The sequence below is a fragment of the Cupressus sempervirens genome, chromosome 8 (assembly GCF_028749045.1).
Source record: "Cupressus sempervirens isolate cs-2001-9-10 chromosome 8, ASM2874904v1, whole genome shotgun sequence".
NCBI classification, from domain to species: domain Eukaryota; kingdom Viridiplantae; phylum Streptophyta; class Pinopsida; order Cupressales; family Cupressaceae; genus Cupressus; species Cupressus sempervirens.
This window is the reverse complement of record NC_143125.1, coordinates 463,488,996-463,516,036: the sequence shown is the minus strand read 5'-3', so window position 1 is coordinate 463,516,036 and position 27,041 is coordinate 463,488,996. Positions and strand designations below refer to the sequence as shown.

The 27,041-nt window shown below is 31.9% G+C and overlaps 1 protein-coding gene across 2 annotated transcripts in view; it reads right to left on the bottom strand.

Annotated features, from left to right (window-relative positions):
- Positions 1 to 8,905: 8,905 nt before the first annotated feature.
- The window catches only part of LOC149543243 (putative CoA ligase CCL7), a 149,542-nt gene continuing 131,406 nt past the window's right edge, over positions 8,906 to 27,041 (bottom strand). The window contains exon 6 of one of the 2 annotated variants that reach the window (XM_089798090.1): positions 8,906 to 9,281. In XM_089798090.1, coding sequence (XP_089654216.1) covers positions 9,147 to 9,281 — 135 coding nt within the window. In that variant the 3' untranslated portion in view covers positions 8,906 to 9,146. The remainder of the gene's footprint in view (positions 9,282 to 27,041) is intronic. The other variant, XM_089798088.1, reaches the window with a different exon arrangement.

Sequence of the window (27,041 nt, the reverse complement as noted above, 5' to 3'; positions counted from 1 at the left end):
AGGAAAAAAATTCCACTCACCATGCATTAATGATATCACATTTGACAATATACTCATCTCTGATGCACAATATTTACTAACATCTACAGATATGAATCACTGTCAATCTTGGAATTGTCAACATTTACAATGTCCAACAAAATTATCTAACTCATATGAATCCAACTATTGGATACAATATAGTTATCCTCAACAAGAACCATTATACACCATAGATACCCGGAATCCACAACAAAAAGAACAACAAGAACCCATATCCTAGCCATATAGTATTTCAACCATTCATAAAGTTCTCACCACAAAGCCAACATTAACATACAGTTCCAATGTTGGAGATTCAAATTTTGATCAAGTAGCTATCAAAATTCTCAAATCTGAAGACTTAGAATGGATGAAAGTACATGGTAGCATTGGTATGTCCTTAAACCTCTTGCTACATTTTATATTAATAGATTAATTGATTAGCATTTGTAAATGTAAACAAATAGCTACTACAATAAAAATATTGGCTCTGTACATATCCTCATTTCTGTTAGCTACTTTATCTAACTATATCGTCCCACAATCTAATGTAGGAAATGATACTATGGCAAGGCCTACAAGACAACAAAGACAACCATGGAACCCAAAGTTAGCCCAATCATCCAGACGAATACATATAATTATGACTTGAGTTCAATGAACATTGAACATAGTATGCACCATAGAAGCAGTTCTACCTATGCAACAGACAGACAAAGAATAAGCTCAACATCTGATGATTTGGATGCCTTAGACAATCTTGACAATAAACACCTTGCATTGTATGAGAAAATTAATTTGGAAATGAATGTTATAAAGTGCAAGGTATTGAAAATTGAGAGCATTGTAACTAATATTGAAAACTGTCTATTTAATGCTCTCAATGGAAGTATCTAACCACTATGAAATGTCTTGAGACATTTATATCAAAGGTCTTGTTATTTAACAATTTAAATATATATGATGTAGGAGGACAATGCTTTACAAATGTAAAAGTGAATTTGCAAATTGAAGTTGACAACAAAATAGAATTCTCATTGTTACATGTGGCTTTCTTATTCAACAACAATATAATAGATTTACTCCAATGAAGCTTTTCAAAGAGAATTAAATAATATTTAAAGCTTCAACAGTGATTATTTGGAGAGTTTACAAAACAATATTCATAAAAAGTATAAATGTTTGTGTAGAAGTGTGCAAAAAAATACTGTTCCAATGTCTTTGACATAAAATTTATTTAGAAATGTTATTACTTTGTTACTTAGATTATCAAATTTATTCAATTATTACCCAATCTTATAACTAGTCACTATTTTCCAACATTAAAAGAAATATTTCTTAAATAATTCAAAAATAGTGCCTTGTATTCTTAGATTATCAAAATTTGTAGAATATTGCAATTACTAACAGTGTAATAGATCATGTGTAAATGAGTGAATTTGTAAAATACTATTGTCCATAATTCAGAACATTCTATATATCTAGTACTATTGGTTGAAATAGTATAATAGCAATGTTTAAATGATAGGAGTTTTTGAGTAAACTAACAAAATTTTGTACAAAAAATATTTTATTTATAAAGTGACCCAATATAAATGAAACATTAATGTAAACATTGATTTCTAGTTAATGCAGGATGCCAACCTATAGCATATGGTGTACAATCAGAATGTACAACATAAGTATCAACATACTACATTTGAAATAAACAAAAAACTACAACTTGCAATTTAACAATCAAGAAAAATAAAAATCAAACTCATTAGTAGAAGACTTCATTATATCAACAAATTGAAGAATCTAACATCTAAAAATAATGCAAGGAGACCAAAAGAAATGCAATTGTAATGTACATTCAACTAACATTGACAAAACTCTTCTAAAGCATGGCTTATATAGGCCTCATGACTTCAAATACAATGTTGGTGATTGTTTATTTGATACATTTCAATATCTACTAAAATTTCAACATACATCAAATGAAATTCGTAATGGAACAATAGATTTCTTCATTGCTTGCCTCCAAAATGGAGATGAGCAAGCTATCAATTCCTATAACCATGAACTCCACCCTCAAAGCCTGAGAGAGCTTCACAATATAGAAGACATTACAACTTATTTGCAAAGAATGCGTCTATCTGCAAAATCATCAAATAAGACAAAACAAAATGGTTTATGGGGGGATATATTTTGCATACATTGGATATCAAAGTGGCTCAATATTTGTATATGTGTTTGGTCTGTATCTTATGGAAAATGATATTTAGATTTCAACAACCAACTTGATTCTACTCCATTCAATATCCTATTTCATGATGCAAATCCTTTGTCAGGGCACTTTGAACCATTGCTAACCAATGCAATCTTAGAACAAAAACAACATAATATTAAGTTGCACAAATTAAAAAAATATGATAAGAAACAATGGCAAGACACCACTCAGAGAAAGAGAAAAAAAAAAATATCAAAGAACTACAATATGTCTACCAATGATAAGCATAATATTGCAAAAAATGAAAACAATATAACATTGCGTGCAGTGAAAAGATTAATTAAAAATAGAGCTTGCAACATTAATCAACAAACAATTACAAACAAAAAAAATTAAAATTTTCTTAACCAATAACCAAAATAATATAAAAGCACAAACACAATCCACAAGAACAATAAATAGTAAAAGGAAATCAACTAAGACAACTTTGACACCAATTGATAATTTTTTTTCCACAATAGAAGACACACCAAAATATCCTTGCACAATTTGTCAAATGCTCCATTTCAAGAAAGATATAAAACAATACAAAGAGGAACATAGAGTTGTATACCACAATTTGACAAAATCTTACATACCACTACTTATCGAGTACATATGTAAAATATGCAACGATTCTCTTAATAAAAAAAAAAAAAACCTAAATATGCAGTTCCTCACAACATACTAAAAAATAAGCCATTACCAACTATACAAAAAATGACACAACTAGACGAACATTTAGTTTCACTAAGAATTGCATTTGCACAAATTTGAGAATTAGGATATAAAAAGTCTCGACTTGGACTAAGTGGTTCCATCATAAATGTCCCTGTAAACATATACAATATTCAAAATGCTCTACCACTATCACTATCAAACACGACAACAATTGCAGTGGCTCTTAAAAGACAATTGCAATATAAAAATGCATTTCAAAAAGGCATGGTATGACCATATTTAATAATGCAAGCTCTATTCGATTTAAGCAAAACAACCCTTTACCAAATGCAAAATGTACAAATAAATGAAAAGTGGATAGAAATATTAGATATCAACAATGAAGACAATGGTTGTGAAAACAAAAGTTGTTCTGAAAGTAAAACTGAAAGTGATCTTCAATATGACAATCCAACTAATTCTCTAATACATGGATACACAGACTCTACATGCATCCACAATATGGATGAAAAATCATTCAAATTGCTCCTACTGAGAATTGTTATCCTATTGGTATTTTTAAAGACAAGTATGTAGAAGAAATGAATTTTCCAACCCTTTTCTTTGGTGAACCATGCAATAATGACATAATGGACAAATTTAGTTATAAAAAAATATCACAGTGGGAATTACTTCATTACGAGCAAGATTTTTCACTTCATACAACAAATCTTTTCTTCAAGGCCATAAAAATAATTATATATCAAGTCTTATCGACACTATGGATACGAATTAGAAAAGGACAATTAAAAGGACGCAAGTTACTCGCAAAAGATGTAAAGCAAAAACCAAATTTGGAAATTTTTTTTAAGATCAAACATTGGATATGTAGATTTCAAAAGAACTTGAATATCCCCAGACTATATGCATCAATTGAAAAAAAACATATTTTCTACGATTTGACAACTTGGGCCACCTACATGTTTCCTCACTTTTACAAGTGCAGAAGAGAATTGGGAGCCTCTAATGTCGACTCTCCAATATTTACAAAAATTACATCAAGAAAAAATAAAAAAAAACGATACATATCAATGCAATGACATTGACAAAATAATACTTGTTAGGAAAGACATAATAACATGTGCAAGGTACTATTGACATAGGATCAATGCTTTGAGAAAACTATTATTTCTAGAAAATTCACTATTTGGAAAAGTTGTAGATTATTTTTCGGTGACTGAATTTCAAAATAGGGGAAATGAACATGAGCACATGTTGATTTGGGTTGAAAATGCACCTATCTATGGGAAGCAAAAAAAGATGAAATAGTACACTTTGTCAACATGCACATCACGTGCAATACTGATAACTTAGAAGCACAATATGCTAATTTGCATAAACATCACCATACTAGACAATGAAAAAGAACTTTGTACAAAAAATGTAGATATAATTTCCCAATCCTGCTTTTGCCAAATACAATGATTTTGGACCCATTGTCTGATAAAGATTCCACTATTAACAAAACTACCAATCAAAATTTTCAAACTTTGGAAAAAAGAGATTTCAATAGCTCCTTCACATTTCAAATGTTAATTGATGAATTGCAAATAACAGAGAGTGAATACATCATTCTACTACGATCAACAATAGACAAGCCAACTATATTCCTTCAAAGAAATCCTTCCCAAATATGGAACAACAATTTCTGCAAACAAATGCCAAAACTATGGAGAGCTAACACAGATGCCCAATTTGTGTTAAACGCATATGTTGTTGCCATGTATTGTAGTTCATATATGGTAAAGGTTGACAAGTCTATGACACGTGCATTCAAAAGAATAAGAGATGATCACCAAAGTGAAAATATAGACATGGTTAAAATGATAACAAAATTAGGAAATGCTTTACTAAATTTGTAACAAATGTCAGCACAACAAGCTGCACATTTAGTTCTATCACTTCCCCTTAATAAGAGTTCACGAAAATATGTTTTCATTGATAGAAGATCAGACAATAAGCGAGCATTTGTACTCAAATCTGCCTAAGAATTAAACCAAGAAGCAGATAACTCAAAAAATGTAGTAGTAAAATCATTAATAGACGACTATAAAAACTGCAATGATAGTATACAAAACATATGCCTAGCTGAGTACGTCTCAAACTATAATGTTAGAGGAAAAAATAAAAAATGAAAATAGAAAGAAAATATTATACGCTTTATTAGTTACAATAAATACAATGACTTAGAAAACTATTGTAGAGAACAACTACTTCTTTTCGTACCATTTACAAGTAACGAATCTCAACTAAAAGAAAATTTCAAAACTTGGGAAAGTGCATATACTTTTCATGAAAATATAATAAGACAAAATAGTTCAAAATTCTACTACAAATTAAATCAAGCATGGGGTGACATTGATAAAGAAGCTACAGAAATCAATAGTTAATTATTAGAAAACAATCACAAAAATAAAACAAATAAAACAATTGTCATAGATGACATATATGACATTCATGATGATATTCAAATTGAAAAATATAGCAAAATTAGAAATTCAAAATATATAGGTTTTGAAATAGCAAAACACCCTGAAATAATTGATAATGATGAATACTTTAAAATTTGACAAATGCTAAATACAGAACAACAAGCAATAGTGAAAGACATTGTTTGCAAAAAGGTCAAAAATAAAATACCACTTCACTTATTCCTTACTGGTGGAGTAGGCACTAGTAAGACCTTTACGGCAAATATGATCTATCAAGCACTCTTGCATATATATAACAACACAATTAAAAATAGCCCAGATAAACCAAAGGGAATAGTTGTAGCTTATACAGGAAAATCAGCATACAACATCGGTGGGATGACTATACACTCTGCATTTCATATTCCTTTCAATAAATCAAAATTTCTTCCACTAAATAGTGACACACTAGACAAAATGTCCAAACATTATGAACAACTCAAAGTTATATTGATTGATTAAATCTCTTTAGTGGGTTCAACATTCCTACGCTATATAGACAAATGACTAAGAGAAATAATGCGCACACCAACCTCTTATTTTGGCAATTTGGACACAATTTTTTGTGGTGACCTATATCAAGCCCAACCAATTCTTGATTCTTCAATATTTGAAAATAGAACTACAGACAAAGACTTAATGCCTTACAACTTTTGGAATGATAACATCAAATGTTACACATTGCATAGTACAATGCATCAAAAGGATCAAAATTTTATACATATACTTAATAGAATTCGATTGGCAAAACAGACAATGGATGATATAACATATCTTAACCAACAATGCCTACGACCAATACCAAATGACCTGACACTTCCTTTCCTTTTCTATAGAAAAAATGACGTATATGTACACAACCAAAAAATGTTAGCAAATATGTCTAGAGACGTTATTGTTCTAAGGGCCATAAATGAATATAAGGACAACATAAGTGGCATAAGACTCTACAACCATACGTCAACTCTCCCAATTGAAATACAACTAAAATGAAACATGTTGATAGAGTTATACTCAGGAAACTACAATACAAGTGATGTATTAGTCAATGGTTCAGATGGAATATTCAAAGATTACACAAACCACAACAATTTAGAAATTGTTTGGATCAAATTTAACAATTCTAATATTGGAAATCTCCAAAAAATTAAATATGCACAATACTACAACCAAAGCATTGAGAAATCATGGACCCCTATAGTACAAATTGCAAAACCAATCCAAAAAATCTCAACAAGAAAAAAAATTACTATTAGAAAACAATTTCCAATACAATTAGCATGTGCACGCACAATTCATAGATCTCAAGGATTGACAATGGAAAGATTAGCTTTTGATGCAACAAGTATAAGACAACATGGAATAACATATACTACATTATCACGTACAGAAAACAATAGAAAACCTATATCTTGTGAAACCACTCACTCAAAAACATTTTCATGTAAATCCAAAAATAAACATGGAAATGGAATGCTTACAAACAACTGCCTATTGGAAACTTGAAAATGAGGCTTCATGTACAAATAATACTGAACATTTACTATTGTGCACATTAAACACATGAAGTCTACATGCTCATGAGAATGATTTATTCAATGACATTGAAATTATGTCTTTAGACATTGTATGTTTACAAGAACTTCACATGAATTCAATAAAGCAAAATTTTGTTCTAAAACACTTCACTATTCACGTCAACCATGGAATACATGGCATTATGACATTAGTAAGAAACAATATCAATGTAAAAACATCATCAAGTCACACATCAAAACATGTAGAAGCAATAACATTGACCATAACAAAATCTAGCAATATATTGAATATTTGCAATATCTATTCAAGGCCAAATACTCCCTTCACAGCTATTAAAAATGTGTTAGACACTCTAAGTTGCAAAATGCATCCAACTGCACTCACTTATATTCTAGGAGATTTTTACATTGACATGCTAGCTAATACAAAAAATACAAAACAAATAAATAATCATATGCAACAAATGAAATACAAATTTCTGCTTGAACATAGACATAGCATGAATAAGCCACTCATAGATCACATCTAGTCAAATGCAACATCAAATGTATGCTTTATCCATAAAACAGAGGCATATTGGTCAGATCATTTCTCTACATTTCTTAAAACACATTTACCTGACACAATGACTATAAAAAAATGACATTTTCTTCATTGTATCATAAAACTTTAAATACAAATTTAGTCACAAGATTCATTTTCTAGATTGAAAACAATTCCACCTAACAAATTTTATTCACTACTATATGAACATTAAACTTTAAATTTCAATAATTGCATTCTACAAATTATGAAAAATGTCTATGGTAAGAAGAAATTTGATGCACTAAACCAATTTCTCGTATCCACAATATATGCACATAAATCAATGGATGCAAACAAAAGAGTAGGAAAGGCTACACAAATGAGGCAAGAACAATCTACAAAAAGGTAACATCTACTTGCTTTCATCAATTTTAGAATTCTATATGCACATGGAAAATGCACTAACATACATGTCCATGCAGGACAAACGTGAAAACTATTGGCTACATTACAATAGAAGAGTTGAATGCAAGAAAAGGAGGTAACATATTTCAAGGAGATGTTTTAGTTGTCTACAAAGTCAACAAAACACGAGGAGTGCTATGAGCAGATTTGACAGATAATAAAGCAGAAATGACAATAATAGTCAGTGTCAATTCAAACTTAGTACAACAATATGAAAACAAAATAATCCTAGGAATGGGTGTTTCTATTATTGGATTTGACATTGAACCAAAATTAGACTTTGATAGAGGTGATTGCGACTGCATTATTGTACTAAAGGAAACAAGCATAGTGGAAACAATCAATCGCATATGCAATGATTACAATTTCATCCCCAACAGTACAATAAGGAGCCTATTGAATAGCACAAGCAACTACCCAATTGGAACAATAGGTGCATTGATGTTTGCAACAAAAAAGCAAGTCAATCTCAACATTCTAGAAATAAAGGATGGTTAGTCTGAGGAAGACAGAGCACAGGTAAGAATTAATGGCAATTATTTCTCAAATTATACTTATTCTAATCAATAAAGCATTGAATATGAAAATAATCCATCTGATCATGTCAACTCTGTATATGTATATTTTATGCAACTAGAAATCCATCCAAATTTTATTTAGCACTACATCTCAGCAGAAGAACATCTTGCTCGAAATGAAACACATACATTTCTTTTTAGAAATATTGTAACAAAGACAGAAAAAAAGCATACACTTCGTACAGGCCTCTCCACATTTATTTGCAAGTTAAATGACAAAATGACATTGCAAATGTTACATGAGATAATGCAGAAAAATAGAGAGGTAACATATAAGCAATATGAAAATCTAGCAATTGTCTCTATTAAATGTGACCAACACTTACACCCTGCACTTTGCAACAGGAACATGGAAAATTGAAAATTGAAAATCCATTCTCTAATCCATTTGTTGCATTTTGTCCACACTGCCACCATAAATTTGAAGGATATGGAATTCTTGATGAAGAAAATACACATTGTATTGGATGCAAGAAAGATGTCAACTATATGCACAAGTTACACTTGAAGACATTGCTTCTTATTGAAAATAAATAGCCAATTCAATGCTTCATTGACAACACATTGATCGAACAGTTAATCCCATGACTCCACAACGTCAAGTATGAGGAATATATGCAACAAAAATCCAATGTCATATTCATGCTTAGAGAGCTTTGCATTGAAGGCACTTTCACCCTGACCTAGGCCAATGCAATTATACATGTCAACCTGAAGTAGAACACTCAGGCAAGTCATAAAGTAAGCTAACAAATACATTTTAAAAAAATCATAAATAGGAATTAGTAGAGATATGTTTTATATGTCAGCAACAACTATGTAACATTATTTTTTGGGTGATATTGCAGGCTAAAGAAGAATGAATAAAGTGCAACCTACCATATGAAAAGAATCTCTGCTACAAAATGCTTGCAAGCCTCATAAACTAGAATGTTATATTAGTGATATGCTTAGGAAAAATAGACTACTAATAGCTTATGTTGAATAATATAATAGACATTACTATAACTATTGAAATGATTTTGAGACATGTTTTTTAATGGTTACTCAAGTTTAACTCCTTTGTAATTCTGTACAACATTAAACCTATAAAATAAGTAATTTTATTCTCAAGCTAGACTGGAGGTTTTCTTCTCCGTTCTTTCCTACTAGTGCCCGTTTGAATGGAGATAAGCTATTGTAACTTTTTATTTAATTTAAATAAAATTAATGAAGGCCTTGGCCATTTATTGATTAAATTTTTTTAAAAAAAATTAGTAATTTGATACAGTAGTTCTAGAATGTAGCACAATGGAAATGTTAGTAGAAAAAGTTTTTTCATTGATGATAACGACATTTAGATCATTAAAAAATATAAATATGCATTTGTTAACAAAGATTAGCTGTTCTATGAGAAAGAGAAAATTGGAAATATGAAAATAAATATCGGTACATACAAATACAATAGGAATTTTTGCAATAATCAACCAGCCAACAACAAAGAAAGAAAAATAATAATAAGCTACTAGTAAGTGTCATTGGGTATTACTACATTTTATTAGCTATCAAAACAAGTGTTAGCATTATTTACAACTTCTTACAATGCAATAATTTAAGCCATTATGAAGCATTATAAGCCTAAATTTCCAATTAAAAGTTAATTTCCTCTAAATATAATCTAACTAAAAAATTGAAAAAAAATCATGCTTATTTATTAATTGAACTAAACAAATTCAAACAAATCAAATATGTGGCCAATTGAAAAAGATATTTTATTTGAACACTATAAACTTCAAATCAAAAGACAAGAAGGCAAGAACTAGATGCTTTGCGTCTTTGTTCTACAATAGTCATCAAAAAATATAATGAAATATTTTTCACCACAATAGCTTTTCACTCTAATGGGTCCACAAAACCAATTCCAAAATATCATTAGATGAGTATGTCATTCCCTTGAAACTAGACTTAGTCATTTTTTCCCAATTGACATTGTTTACACGTAGCATTATCAAGTTTCTTCAATATTAGTAATCCTCTTACTCTTTTCATCTTGTTAATGCTTACAAAATTATCAAAGTTTACATGACATGACCTCTTATGCTATAACCATATATCTTCATTTTGTGCAAATAAACATGTCTCATCAGATAAATTTGGATAGAAAAAGTTACCTCTTGTCTGATCACCACTTCTAATTAGTTCACCAGTGATATTAAATATAATGGTCTTCTTGTGATGAAATTAAACTCTATATCCTGATCTAATCTCTTCTACCTTTTTACTTGCTTTCAATTTTCTCATCCTCGTCTTCTTTATTAGGAGATCTTGCAGCAATATGACCAATTTTGTTACATGAAAACAAAAATATAGGAAGTTTACCTTTGTATTTTCCTTTGTCCATTGGAAGTCTTCTTACCATAAATCCTTCAAGCTCACCAAGATCATCACCAGAAACATCACTATCATTATTCACACACTTTCTTTTTCCTTTCTTACTAAGAACCAATTGATATTTGAAAGTATATTCAATAGTAGTAGGAGTGGAATTATCAAAGTTTGACAATTCAAAAGCAATAAGCCTACCAACTACACCTTACAATGTTAGGTTATTACAAGGGGTACATATCATTTCTTGTATTACAAAAACCCTAATAGCATAAAATGAAAGTAAAGTTCTCAATGCCTTGCTAATCACAACCTCATCATTAATATTTCTATTTGATCCTCTTATAGAATTTAGCACCTCTTTGATTCTTCCATGGTATTGCAAAATAAATTATCCTTCTACCATTCTCATTTCATCAAATTTACCTCTCAAGATTTATGACTTTGCTCCCTAAACATTTGTGTCTCCTTTAGAGATGGTCTGCAGTGTATCTCACATTTACTTAGTAGGTGTACACTCCTTTATGTCATCAAACTCAACATAGCTTAGGGTTGATGCAATCTCCAACATTGCTTGATTGTGTTCTTTCTTCTCTTTTTTTTGTTGTGTTGTCAAGGGTTTTGGTAGCTCCACATAATTTATTACTCCTTCTCCAAGTCCTACAAGACACAACTTCATCAAACTCATCCATGTTGGGAAGTTCTCCTTGTCCAACCTTGGCACCTCCTTTTTGTACATCTTGATCTTTAGCTTCAAGTACCTTAAAAATAATTATATAATCACCAACAACTTTGATGCTAATTATTAGAATGATTTAGAATAACTAATATGGGTTGAATCAGTTATCCTCAGGTCTAGACATACCAATTAAAATTTTAATCACTTCAAATACTTTAGATATAAACATTTCCTAACTCAGCCTCTATAGAAAATGATCAATACCATAAACTTGTTGTCCATTATCCTAATAGTAACAAACTTTCATAATATAAAGCATTAATAGTAAAACATTTCAAATGACATTCACACAAGTATGACACTAGGATTTAATGTGGAAACCCAATTTGGGAAAAACCATTAGTAACGTGTCACCAATTTTTCACTCTTCTAAAGTGAGCTCTGTTAGGATCCAACCTTGTAAAATGTTAAAAAGCACATTATTAAATGTGACCTTGTTAAAGGATTTAATCACCCTACTATGAGTGACCTTGTTTGAGGAATTAAGAACATTCCATTTCAATGTCACCTTGTTTAGATATGACTGTTAGGTCAACCTTAATTAAAGGATTTCAATACTAATATAAAGGCTAGAAAGTAACAATAGGTTTACCTGACAAACACAACTCACTTTTTAAATATAGATCACCATTTGGTTCATATGTTGATCTACTAACTAGACTGCATTGTCATATCTATCTCTGATCTTCCTGGCAACCCTTCAAGTAATCATACTTCACCTCTTCACAACTCTTCTCAGCCTCCTATTCAAGTTTGTCAATAAATAGTATCAAAAAATTCTCCAACCTTGTTAGGTTATCCCTTATACCTCTTTAAACAAGAAATTCTTATTTTTTCCCACTTAAGCATCACCATATATCTTAGGGTTTGTTCAGATTTATCAAATCCTTCCATCATTTCTTCATCTCTTTTCTCTTCTAGAAATTTCTCCAAACTTCTCCTTGAATTCTTTTATATAAATTCTCAAATATGGTTTTCCTTGAATTAAATTCTCCAAGTCATCCATCCTTATCTTCAACACACTTTACATATTCTAAGAAATCAACTATGTCAATTGAAGATCATGATTTCCTCATAATCTGTCAAAAACTATCCCTCAACCAACATTGTGTTCTAACACTTGATCATCACTGGATTACTTAGTCACTACTATCTATTCTATTTGACACATGTAATGACACTTGTTCAATAGTGATGCTTGGTCAACACTATATTTTCTTAGCTTATACTTGTGCTCATTAAAGACTAGCATCACTTGGGAAACTTCAAGTTCCTTAATCTTCTACTCTTTTGCTTAGCTAGGCCTACACATTTGGTCTTTCTTTGATCACTTCTAATAGGCTTAAATACAATTTTTTTCTCCATTTAGGTTATCATAAAACAATCATTTTATCTTGTCAAAGTCTAACTGATCAAGTGCTCATCGTAGTTCATCATAACTAACATTTCCTATAGGTCCTTTTGTTGTGCCTTTCTTCTCAAATCTTCTTCATTGATCATATTGATATGACACTCTACTCAGATAGAAACTATCTTACCAATAATGTTTTACATCAATGACAACATAAAATTGTCTCTATTGTAGTTTCCAACAATTCATTTTCCTTGACTTGTGTTTATTTGTCTAAACCTTTTCCTTCACTTGGTCATTGAAAGATTGTTTCTTTGGGACCCAATGCATCTTTCCCCACATTGGGCTCAATGGGCCACTTGTAGTTTCTTTTGACATAGGGATTTCTTGTTCCCTTTGTTTATCCTCAAACTCTTCAATCAATTCCATGATTTTGGAAGTCTGGGGTTTAGGATGGATGACTACTAAGGCCCAACCTTGACCTTTCACAAAGCATCTGCTTCTATGAACTTTGATCATTTCTTTGGGAAGGGAGGATAAGTCTCTATCATCCAAGGATGTATCACTTTATGAAGCATTAAAATATTCTTCAATTTCCTCCATAAGGATATCGTGACTTTGGGCTCACTTAGGTGAACCAAATTACATTTGGGTATATCAATCATAACTTTAATAGTTGCAGATTGCATTATTTGAGTAAAAAATCGGGCAACCAAATCAAAAAAATTAAGCATTCAAAATGTAAGTGACTTGCATGATGCAACCTACAAAATACTGGAAGGATTAAGGTATTTAGATATGCATCTTCTCCTCAACATTGCATGTTTTCAACTATACTGTCTACGAATTGAGTAACGAGTTCTTTCTGTGGGGATGGCTCTTGTGATCTTGTAGTAGCCTTGTCATTGGATTTTTTGATCTAGGATATATCAAAGGCCATCACTCTATAGGATCCTATGTATGATTGAAGAAATGACAATTCATTAGGAGCATTATATTCTGTGATCATTGTCCTTAATTTTGGCTCAGTGTCTATCTTGATCTAGTTGTTAAATCCCTTCCAAGGTACCCATAATTTAGTGAAATCCATTGAGAACCATCCTCTCAAAAACCTAGTCCATTCTTTTCTTATAAGTAGGCCATATGTTTCTGGGATCTCCACCTAGATGCCAATGACATCTTAGATTTTGGGATCTATAGTGAACTATATGCGAACATCCTTCAATGCTCTGATGACTTTCACTTTTTTTTTATCATGTTGGATCACAACATACTTTGTAGGTTGTGGAGTAATCCCTAACCTTTGAGATATTGAAAGTGGCATGAAATTGCATGAAGTACCTAAATTTATGAGGTGGTTATAAATATTTTTCCCAAAAATTCAGAGAATTAGCAAAAAAGGGGGTACCTCTACTTTGTCTTTGTACATAGTGAACATAGCCTTGGCGCTATTAATCTGTGGAGTAACTGTCTTCTAAGTGCTAATTTTGGTTGTTTCTTTTCTACAATCAAGGGTATTTAAAAATGCTTCCCTTTGGCTAGGACAACTTTGTAACATGTCATACATTGAGATGTTTTCCTGAGTCCTTTTTAATTCTTCAATTGCATTATACTTCTTTGTTAACCAAGAAGGATTCTTTAGTATAGTGGGTATGTTCTCTTGAGTCTGAGTTTTATTCCTTGAGAAGGGTGCTCTTGTATGTGTCAGATTATTACTCACCCTTTAATTAGGAAGTGTTGGTTGTAATCCTAAAGGGATTCCATTAGTTATGGGTTACCTTCAGTTATGTAGGTTGTAAATGTTTCAATTATCATTTCAGAAAGTGAACATCTCAGCTAGCTTAGGATCTAATTCTTGATTGAATAGGAACACAAATTCTTCACTGGGTGAGTCTCCCATTTTATTATTCTATGGAGAATCATAAGTTTCTAACAATATTGTGTTGACCTGAATAGGGGACTCGTTGCTAGCATTCTATAGATTCTGGTTCATCTCTTGATTTTTGTTGAAGAACATGCCACCATCATTTCATACATTTTGGTTTGTATCAAGTCGATAGTTATTGACAAATTGGGCATTATTAGTGGTGTTTTTAGAGACACTCCCATTGTTTGGACGAGTATTCCATTGTCAATTTTGCCTTTGAAATCCATTATTTTGGTCTAGCATGTTGAAATTATTTCTTGCAACATTATTTCCACTAAATGCTTGTTGTAACTTTGATCATAACCATTGTTGTTTGGGGCTACATTAGCTCTTTGGAAATTTTTATTCTTCCCATGATAACCAAATATAGGCTAGGTCATTGGTTATCTAATACATGGTCTTTTTCATTTGGTCTAGCTCAGTGGCAACATTTATCTTTTCCTTAGTGGATGGTGTAACTGTTTTCTCGAAGAAAGCAACTTGAGGAGGTTTGCACCCTGGGTAGTTATAGTTGGAGTTGAGGTAGAAGGTACATGTTGTATTGGGACTGGATTCAATAAAATGAATGGGTTAGGATTACTTGTGCTCCTGCAGGGTATGGTGGTACCATTGTATTGGCATTAGCTTGAATTATCATGCCCCCACCATTGGGTTTAGCCTATTTAGTGAAGGTGAGTGCTTCTTTGAAGACCTTTTGTAGAGTATCAATGTCTATAGCAAATAATCTCCTTTGAAAGATAACAATGAGCTGATCCATAAAGTTCAAATAGATTTAAATTGAAGCCCTCACTGGTATATTGTAATGGGTTTCCAAATTTTGGTATGCCATGTAAAAATGATGATTGAAGTGGGAGATAGTCTTCATTGGATCCCTCTTGATAGATATGAACTGGTAATGTAAAATGACCAAATTGATGAATTCCTTGAATTAATCCAAGAACAACTTCTCGAAAGCTATCTAGTTTGGAATGGATCCCAATGGAATGTTCACCTACTAGTTAAATGAAACCTCCATTCCCAATGGAAAATTCACCTACTAGTTAAATGAAACCTCTCCCAACATGTATGGGAATAGATAAAGGACCACATTTTCTTGTTGCAGTTGTTTTATGTTGCATATTTTCTTGAAAACCTTGATGTGATATTTCGTTGTTCATGTCTCCATGTAGATGAACCTTGGGAAAAATTTCTCAGGGTTCTTGGGAAGATCATTGATTTTACCTTGTAGGTTGATTGGTGAATCTATCACGTTTGCAAAGAAATCCATAGCTGGAGGTGTCAATTGTGTAAAACAACTTGTTGAAGTTGTTTTATTTTGCATATTTCCTTGAAAATGTTGATGTGATATTTCCTTGTCCATGTCTCCGTGTAGATGAACCTTGGGAAAAATTTCTTAGGGTTCATGGGAAGATCATTGAGTTTACCTTGTAGGTTGATTGGTAAATCTACCACATTTGCAAAGAAATCCATAGGTGGAGGTGTCAATGGCTGACTTTGCATTGGTGGAGAATTAGGTGGAATGATAAGTGGGGGTGAAGTAGAATGTGCAATAGATGATGATGATAGAATTTTTAATGTGAGTGGTCAGAGCTTAGGCATCCCTTTGTTGTTATGAGGCTTGCAAAAGTGACTGATTTCCAAGAACTCATGTTTGTTGGGCAAAGACCTCAATGCTCATTGAAAGAGAGATGGTGGGTGAAGATCATCCAATTTGCACATCTTTGGGTAAGCACACTATGGATCCTAGAGAACCTTGATGAAAAGTGTGCCTTGGTGAAAAAACCATCTTTTGATAGGCACACCTTATGAATATGAACATATTGTTAAAATAAAATTGTGAGTTTCACAAAATTGTGAAACAACACATTATTTTGGTAGAATAGTTTGTAGGCCCTCCTTCTAGAACCATTTCTATTGAGTGGTCATTTGGAATTATTCTAATGACATAAATTGTCACAAATATCTCTCTAGAAAAGTTGATCAATGACCAAATCAAAGGTTCCATATGAATTTTTTTCAACCCACTAGGCAGCTCAAACAAAGATAAATGTGAATGTTCACAAGGAGGCCTTTGCTAGTATATGTCAATTATGCATAACTTTGAGGAAAATTAATCACAAAACCAAAGTATTTTCTATTTTTCTATTTTATGATGAATTCAGTTTCTAATCGATGCAACTACATCAATTCCTATTTTAACCACATGTTCAAAAAGAAAATAATGAGGATAGAGTAATGAGAGATTAAAGCAAATTACTAAAAGGAAAATTCCTAATGAACATAAGCCAAAGAAACAACATGTTTGGAAATTAAATTATCAAAAGGACCTGGTAGGAAACTAATGAAATTAGGAGTAGCATTTCCTCAACTCCATTGATGCAATCGTTGATGTGAAATTTAGTGAAAATTGAAGATGTTTTATGATTCATCAAATCATGCAACTACAAAAAGTGTACACACACGAGACAAAATACTATGCAAGAACATTAGTGATCCTTTCTCAAATTTGTCACAAAAACATAATTTGTTAGCATAAAAAAATCAACCAAACTAAAAGATTGCATAATTATCATAACATAATTAAACCATTGGCACCATTACTATTCATGAATGCAAATTCATAAAAAAATAACATACTCGGCCAAAGATTTACTACACTTAGAATGAGAGCACCAATAGCATTTATTATTGCATCAAAATATTAGCCTAGAGTATATATTACATCCATGTATTTATAAGAAACCCTCTCCTTATTTTGTGTTCAGAGTGAGATCTCTTCTAATGTAAACACTATGCTAAAACTTATACAATAAAGCTAATTATATACAAACTAACTCTCTAAATGGTGCTAAGTAGGTCTCCATCCTTGTTTATATCAATTAATGAGTGCATGCAGCTTTACATGATTTTAAAACAATAAAATAAGAAGAAAATAAGAAGAAAGAAGTTTGTAGACAATCTAGGAGTTGTTGGTACTTGTTTAGAGTCAAGCATGAGCTTCACAATGAGTCTCTACTAGTTAAATTGCTGCCAAAATACTTTTTTGGTGTATGAAATGCTCAAAAATGGGAATTGGAAGTTAAATATTGGCACCACCACAACTGATGAAAATTGTTGGCACACCTTACTATTTTGTGCACCTTAATTTTTTGCACACCCCATGAAAAGTCTACCGTAGTGTTTTTCACACCTTCGCACTACCACACCTCTAGGTGACAAGACCAAATTGATAGAATTTTTTTAAGTGTAAAAAATTTAGCTTCCAACTTCTTGGTTCTATGACCCTTCTACCAAAACAATGTATGGGTGTCTTGCTTTGAACTTTTGAATAGTGGTGGTGATATCTAGGGTATCAGAAAAGTCCAAAGATTGATACTTTGTTCTCATCTCTTGGCAATATTTTCTAACCTCTTGCCTCATCCCTATAAAAGCTTCCAATTTAGAGTTTAACTCTATGAGTGCTCCCCCAATCCTGAAAATATACTTAACATCATCTTCTAAGGATGAAGTCTCAAAAAAAGCTCAAATTTGATGCGCCACTACTTAACTTGAACATAATCAAGTCCTGGAGTCATCTTCAAAAATCTCTAAACTGGTTGCACTATAATACTTATCAACTTCCAATATTTGATCAAGAGTCCAAATCTTTACATCCTAGATATCTTTGTACAACTTGATCATCACCCTATTGTCTTCTGCTATTTTATCAATCCAATCATAAACTTAATCTAACTCTTCTATGGAATATATATCCATTAGCATCCACTATCTTTGGCCCTTAATTGTTTGTAATGCCTCTGAGTCTTTAGTGCATGTGGCCACTTAGTCCATTAGCCCAAAATCCTAATCTACTATAATAACCATTTTATCTCTATTCTTGATGTAGTGCTTGTCCTTAGCTCACATTTATGTTATCTTTGACGAACTCTTTTAAGCCAGTTTTATGCTTGATGTTTAGTGGCATTACTTTGAGTTTATCAGTTATTGTTTCACATTCAGTTGATTTTTATGATGAGATTATTTGGTACTCTATATTTCATGTATGTATGATGATTATTCAGTGTTTTTAGTTATTGATGATGATTAGTTAGATGGATTATCTTATGTGTTTTCTTATGGATACTTACCCCATACTGCATGTGTATGGTGTGCGTGGTTGTTTTCTTTATGTATGGCATTTCTGATGTGGTTAAGGAAGGGAGTCGTAGCCACCTGCTAGTCGAAATCTACACGATGCACTACTTTCTGCCATTGCATGTTTAGCTTAGAATATTGTGTTTGTACATGCGTGGATTTTATGCAGGTTGCAGGTACCGGTTATCGACTTCCCTAAATTGCCAGGATGAGCATACCCTATCACATTATCTCAATGGTAAGAGAGGGGAGATAAATCTTAAGTCCAAATCCTAAACCCCTTAGCCATTTGTCCTAATTGATAATTAGGACAAGTATCCGAGTTGAGTACCCTCTGAATGCATCGAATGATGTTAATTCATGATCATAACCCTTTTGTTTGATTTGGTATGTGTTTTTCTATAATGAGTTTTCGTATTTTACTTTATGAGTCCTTCGTGTATTTTCTATTAATTAAGTCTAATTAAAAGATTAATTAATGATTTAATTTAATGAAAAATTATTATGATATTTTAGTATTTAATTAATTGAAAAATTAAATAAGTATAAAAAAATTAAATTTGAAGATAAAAGTTCTATGTTTAAATTAGAACGTGATAATATTTATCTAATTAATAATAAAATATCTAGAGTTCATTTTTAAATAAATGCTAAATATTATTATTAATTGAATTAATAAATATTTTATCAATTAAGTTTCTAAAATGAATTAAGAAGTGAAAAATATATTAAATGTTAAAAAGATTCTACATTGCATGATGCGTGCATGAGTTTAAAATAAAAGAAATTAATTAAAAAGATAAAATAAGTGAAAATAATAAAGATATTTTAATTAATTAAGTGTGCATGAGATTAAAGTAATAAAGATTAAAAATAGAAGTCAAGAGAAAAATCATATAAAGTTATTTAATAATCTGGTTAACATGCATGAAAAGATAAAAGAAAGATTAATAAAAGCTAAATTTGGAGTTGAGTCTTGTAAGCACAGAGTTGTTCTGGGTGAACATATAGTTGGTTCCTCGATTTAAGGAGAGAGAACTCCTTATTATTACTTGAGGGTTCATTTTTGAGGAGGGAGATTGTTTTGAACACGAATTTTGGGAGAGGAATTTTGAAGAGACAAATTTTTGATGCGAAATTTTGAAGCAAATTTTAAAAGGAGAATTCTAGGAGAATTTTTAGAGAAAGGTTCTTGAAGAGGAACGAATTCTTTCACAGTTTCTGGGGATTGTGTATTAGCATCAGGCTCAGGTAGGGTCTTGTGCTTTGACCACTGAATAATTATGCAATTATATTTTCTTGTCTTCTTCGTGATTGTTAAAAAAGAATTTACGGGTATTTTTGAGTGAATCATTCGCTCTCTTGTTATGAACCCTATGATATTATGTCGTATTTCATCTGTATATAAGAATTGGAAAAATAAATCAATTTGAAACTTCGTCCATAGGAAAAATGAAATTTTACTTAAAACAGGGAGGGTTTGAAATCTAGAAAAAGAAAATAAGAAATTAGAAACTTGAATAGTTAATATTTCCTCTATCACATTATATTTGTTAATATTTTAAAAGTGAAAATAAAACTAATTAAATTAAAAATAAAAAATAAAAAATTATTTATTCAAATTATTATTATAGAAACTTAAAAATAAAACGAAACACACATTTTTATGAAAGAGAATGGATTTGAAAGTATTTATAATAAATAAGATTGTTTTAATATTTTTAATAAATTTAAAATATATATATATATATATATATATATATATATATATATATATATATATATATATATATATATATATATATATATATATATATATATATATATATATATATATATATATAATAAAGAAATAACAAAATAACTTACCCCATAAACTTACCTTTTAAATCTGTTGGCGGCACCATGTGTATTATACCCTGCGGCTATATTAAAGGGTCGGCGGAATACATTCAAAAGTTTGTGTAAATAGAATTTTTATTAATACTTTAGTAAAGTAGATGTTAACGTTTCATAAAGTTTTATTAATAATTTAGATACTTTAAAAGTTTTAATAAACTTTTATTAATTAATATATGATTAAAGTTTCCTTTTTAAAAAAATTATAAGCTTACGTATTGTTAATGTTTTTAAGAAAAAAAAGTTATATAATATAAAGTTATTATAATTTAGATAACTTTTTAATTAATATGATTTATAAATAAATTTATTTATAAATTTTAATATTAAATATATTATTAATTAATAACACTTTATTAATAAGTTTTATAATGTAAACTTATTATTATATTTATTGATAGATTTTATTATTAATTGTTAATTTAAATGTTAATGCATTTTTAATATAGTTTTTTTTTTGTAATTATTAATTTATCAATAATTTTTGGTTAAATATTAGTAAATTGATAATTAATGAAGATATTAATATAAATATTTAGATCAATAATTATTAATTAATTTAATTAAAATTAGTTTAATTAAAGTTAATTAATAACGGATATTATTTGATAAAATTGTAGAATTATATTATTGGTTTAAAACATGATGAGAGGGTAATTCTAGTTTCATTCGAACAAGTGAATGGGTCAACTTGTAGGGTTATCTAGAAATCTTTTGAACTTTAATCATACCTTGAAACTAAAACTGAAACATTACATTAACTCAATAGTATATTATCAATCAAACCAAAACTTGATACTTACGTTCTGTTTTATGTATGTTGTTTGAGTTTTGGGGTTCTTGGGGTTGTATTAGCTTGACCAGTCCTAGGTCGTTACCAGAGGCTCAGGGGTTTGTGAGTGTGAGGTTATGATGATTTGTTCTCGATCTTTTCAAACCAACCAAGGTAATGTGATAGTATGCTCTATGATGGATGTATTTACTGTTTGTTATTGCTTTCTAGTTTCCTTGTGTGAAGCTAAGATGTATGATATGAGATACCTGACTTAACCATTTTTGAGTCATCGATCAGTTATATTTGATTTTCTTTCCAATCGCTTTGGGAGGACTGAAGTGTATGATTTGTTCTTGATGATGTCATTGTGTGACATGTTTTGACTTGACCATTTTAGAGTCTTCGATCAGTATTGTGATTTATTTTGGGATAATTTCTGGTTGCTCATTGGAGAACCATTGGATAATATGATTTATCATGGATGCCTTCAAATGCTAATAGAGATCTATTGTGATCATTATGATTATTATTTGATGGTATTCAGTTGCCCATGGAGAACTGATGTGGTTATTGTGGATTATATTTATGATATTTTTCAGTCACTTGTATAGGACTGAGGTGATTTTATTATGATTTTTTGATTTGAGATTTCATGAGCCTAGGGTAGGTTATCTATGTGTAGTGTCGAGAAGTGGCTTGCAATGGGGGTCAGGGCCCTAAGAGGTTGCTTGGAGAAACCCATTGTAAGTTGTTTTAATAAGTGATAACATTTACACTAAATGGGGATTAAAATGAACCTAATAAGATAATTGTATGTTCTCTCCCATGCCTTGAGTGTTAGTACAGACTAGGATGGGGTAGAGAGAACACTTGATTGCGACCTTGCATTTCGTAGTATGCCTCATCAGTACGAGAGGATACTAGTGGCCGCAGGAACATAGGGGACCTGAGATTCCTAGGGGATTGCTTGGGTAACTTCCAACGTAATTTGTGCGATGACACTTTCCCGCTTGCATAGTAGATTTCTACGTGTCTTTGTGGTGCCTCTGGGTCTAGATGTTGATCTATGTGTTGGAACCTTTGAGTTAGTATACTTTTAGGATTTCCTAGACTTAGAGAGTACTTGTGATTATGTGATTTGATATCCTGTTTGGGACTTGAGACTATCTCCTCAGCACGGTGGGAGTGGACCATTTAGGTTCCACGCGGTCGGGTGGTAGTGCTTTTTCACTCTTACCATTTGAGATCCGTTCGTAGTCACCGTGGCTAGAGGTTCTTGGGATGCTTGTTTATCATGATTAGATGATGTTATTTACTTATGTATTTCCTTATATTGATGATTAGCATGTTAGATTTCTTTATGATTATGTTGTAGTATGTTTAGTAGTGACATCCCTAATACTATAGTACCAATGATCTTATCGGTGACTTTAGATGTTATGCGTGGGGGATGGCTAGGGCCCACGATGGTCTGATGATGCTATTGATGGTTGGGAGGAACCACGCACTTAGATTAGTTGTGTTTTATGATAGATGGATAGTTGTATTTCATGTTGGATGCTTATATCTTTTATGATGGATGGACAGATGTATCATGTATGGTATATGGTTTCATTTATTTTACTATACTTTGTATCATGGATTCTTGGAGGATGATGTACCTTTATTTCTACTTATGTATATTCTTTTAGCCTTTCATACCTTGTGACATGTACAGTGGATGATTGAGCATTCTGAATTAATTTGCCAAGAGGCATTCGGAACAAATGTATATTAAATGGATACTGGACTTTCTTATTATTCTTTCATGTGGATGTGGTAGTTGTTAGACTTAGAATTAATTAAATTTAAATGTGACTCAATGTCTTGGGATCCTTAAGGAATGTAACCTGTTAGGTATGTTTGTTGATGATTACATGTTACTGCTTCCACTACTATGTGTTTGATGTGTACATTATACTTTCTTGTTTAAAAAAAAAAAAAAAGTTTGGCAAACTTAGTAAAACTTTAGGTTAATTCTTTTTGATCCCTTGGCGGGGCGTTACACTTATATATACCTACAAGTGCCTCCTTGTTGGAATCCATAATTTGTACTCCTCTATCCTCAAAACTATGGTGCATCTCTCATACACATCCACAAATGAGCTTGTGGATGTTGGGGCCAAAGCTCATTTTTTGAGAATAGTTGCTAGGGTGACCTCCAGATTGTTAGGGTCCAATGGAATGACTACCTCCTTTATGTGTTCCCAATGTAGATCATTCTTCTTTCTCATTTCAAAAATTTTAGCCTCATCTTCATCCAAGTCTTGAGACATTATTTAAGGCTCATTGTGGTCAAACCTCTGGTCATGTCTCAGGTGACCTTCTCTAGCACTACTTCCTTCATCTAGTAGTATTTAGGAGAAATATCATCAATATTTGCATGGGGAGGAGGAATAGCTATACTTTCTATCAAGTTGTTTCTCTATTTCCTCATGATAAAGGCTAGTCACTTCAGATCACCATGAATAGGTGTTGGTACCTTTCCTAGCTTTGTCATTGCCTCCAATCCCTCATCCTTTGTATATTCTACATACCTTTGTTGGAGAGTCAATATAACCTCTCACTTCAGCCATGCTGGAGTAGTACCCATGAAAGACATGTAGTTTTTTTAAGACAAGGTCATTTTAGAAATTGGCATTTTACCCCTATCACTCCTTTTTGGGTCTTCTCTGTCCTTGATGGCTCAAATGATGGAATTTTTGTTATTATCCTTGGAGGAGAGGTTTTTGATCTCTCTCTCTCTCTCTCTCTCTCTCTCTCTCTCTCTCTCTCTCTCTCTCTCTCTCTCTCTCTCTCCCTAGCAACTTTTCCCTCCCCTGAAATCTCATTAGTGTGTAATATCTAGAAGTTGTTCTCATTGGTTGTCTGAGTGTCTGATCTATTGATTGGTGGTGAAAAAGGGGTTCTTGGTGGTTATTGATGAGATGAAGCCACCATTCACTAGTTTTTACTCTAAGCTCTTAAATAGAAGCTTCTTTTGTACTAAATGAGGGTACACTATAAATGGTCATGAATTAGCATCCTACACGCATCCTCTCTTTACTAGGCCTCAATAATTGGTTGACCTAGCCACCAGAAGGTATAACACATAGGAAATCATGTCACTATATTTGATACCAAATTACCATGGTAGGTCTATCACAGTTTTGGCATTGCAATCTGTCGTGGTTGCAATTTTGATAGTATGTCATTGGAATTGTGATGGAGCTCCCATGATAATTTAGTATTAGATGTAGTAGTATGTAGAAATAGGGTTAGACTTCCCAAAAAATGAATTGTTCATCTAGATTATTGCTAATGATGGTGACATAGTCAACTGGAAATCACCTTCTCTTGATGGTTTCTATGAAATGAACCATCCATGTTTCAAGATGATTGGCTTTAGGGAGTCCCATGAATCTTCTTAGGAGAACTGTGTTGTAGACAATATTGTCTATTATATATCCTCGAGTCATGTCAACTTTCCTAGCTCTTTTATTAGTAGGGGGTTAGGCAAGGAGGTTTTTCTCTTGCACTACACCTTTCACCTCATGTTTGTGTTCTTTGTACCACCTGTTTGCTACATTATAAGTTATCTTCTGGAATTGGTCTAGAGGTGGTAGGTGAAAAACTTTTTCTATGTTGCCAAAGCATACATCCAAGGCCATCTCCCCTATGAAACTTCTCACAACCTTCTCTTGTGGAATATAATGATGGGCAATGCTATGTTTGTGTTCCCTCATGTTTTTGTTCTCTTCGCAACCTTCTCTTTTTGCATTGTACCTTTTGCCTCATGTTTGTGTTCCTTGTACCAACTCTTTGCTACGTCATAAGTTATCTTCTAAAATTAGTTTGTAGGCGGTAGGTGAAAAATAATTTCTATGTTGTCAAAGCATATGTCCAGGATCATCTCTCCTATGACACTTCTCACGACCTTCTCTTCTGGCACATAATGATAGGTGAGTGCCATGATAAAATCTAAAGATTGTATAGACACTAGATGGGAAGATGTGTTCACTAACCTGCTTAGGATCAATGATGAGATCATTTCTAATCTCTCCCTTAGTCTTTTTCACAAGACAAGGAATGTGTTCCAATCAATATTTCCCATTTCTATGTCCTAGGCTTCTAAATGTTTATCCACAAACTGAGACTTCTTCAATGCCCCTTGGAACTTGAATATGACTACTTTGGGTGTGATATTTTTTGCCATATAGGATGATGAGGATGTCATTTTTACATGCACAATAGATAGATGTTAGTGTACCATCAATAGAGGAGTAAAAAGATGCTCAAAAGACGCTTAACTAATGTAACTAAACTGACAAAAAAATTGATAGAATTGAAAGAAATTGACCAAAATGACAAGTTGAACAAGGCACATTAGTGCACCTTGTGCACCTAGCACACTTGTATATGTGTGCAAGGTATAAAAGTTGTTCCTTAAGCTTATTCTTGATTAGATTGTGTGTACTTGCATACATAGTGCACATGCACATGCACATAGGTATGATCATTGGCTAGCTCATGTTGTTTTGTGTATACATAGAGAGTGCACATGCAACACCTAATGCACCTTTTTAGGTGTGGAGGGTGCACATGTGCACATGTGGTCCTTCCTTGTGTTGTTATAGAGGAGTTGTGTAGCTTGTAGAGGTGCGAAGGTGTACACATAAGATGACTACGAATGTGAATGAGAAAATAGAGGGGCTGACTTACTATTTACATGTACAGAGATTGAGTGGGTGCACAAATAGATCACCCCTGAGCGTGTACAAGGTGTGCCCCTCATAAAACTAAGGAATAAGTGCACCTTTTGCACCTCTCTAAGGTACAAAGGTATGCCTAGTGCATAGGTGCACACTATGGCTTAGTAAAAAGATGAAACCCTAGAATACCTGATTTCAAATGATGACAATTGACATGATGTTATCCAAGGACTACAAGATGTTGGAATTCTTTAGAATAATTGAGAGGGGGGTGAATTAGTTATCCAAGTTCCAAATGTACAAATAAAACTTTTTAGTGCTTAACGAATTCATATCCATAAAATCATAACATGCATGCATCCATTACATCATATAATTCCTTAACTTAGTAGGTCAATGTCCTAGGTCAAGATAACTTTGCAAAAATGTAAACATGAAATGCTACAAGCTCATTCACACAATTTGACACAAGGATTTTACATGGAAACCTAATTTGAGAAAAACCACCAGTAACATGCTACTCAATTTTACTCTTTTAAAGTAACGCCTTGT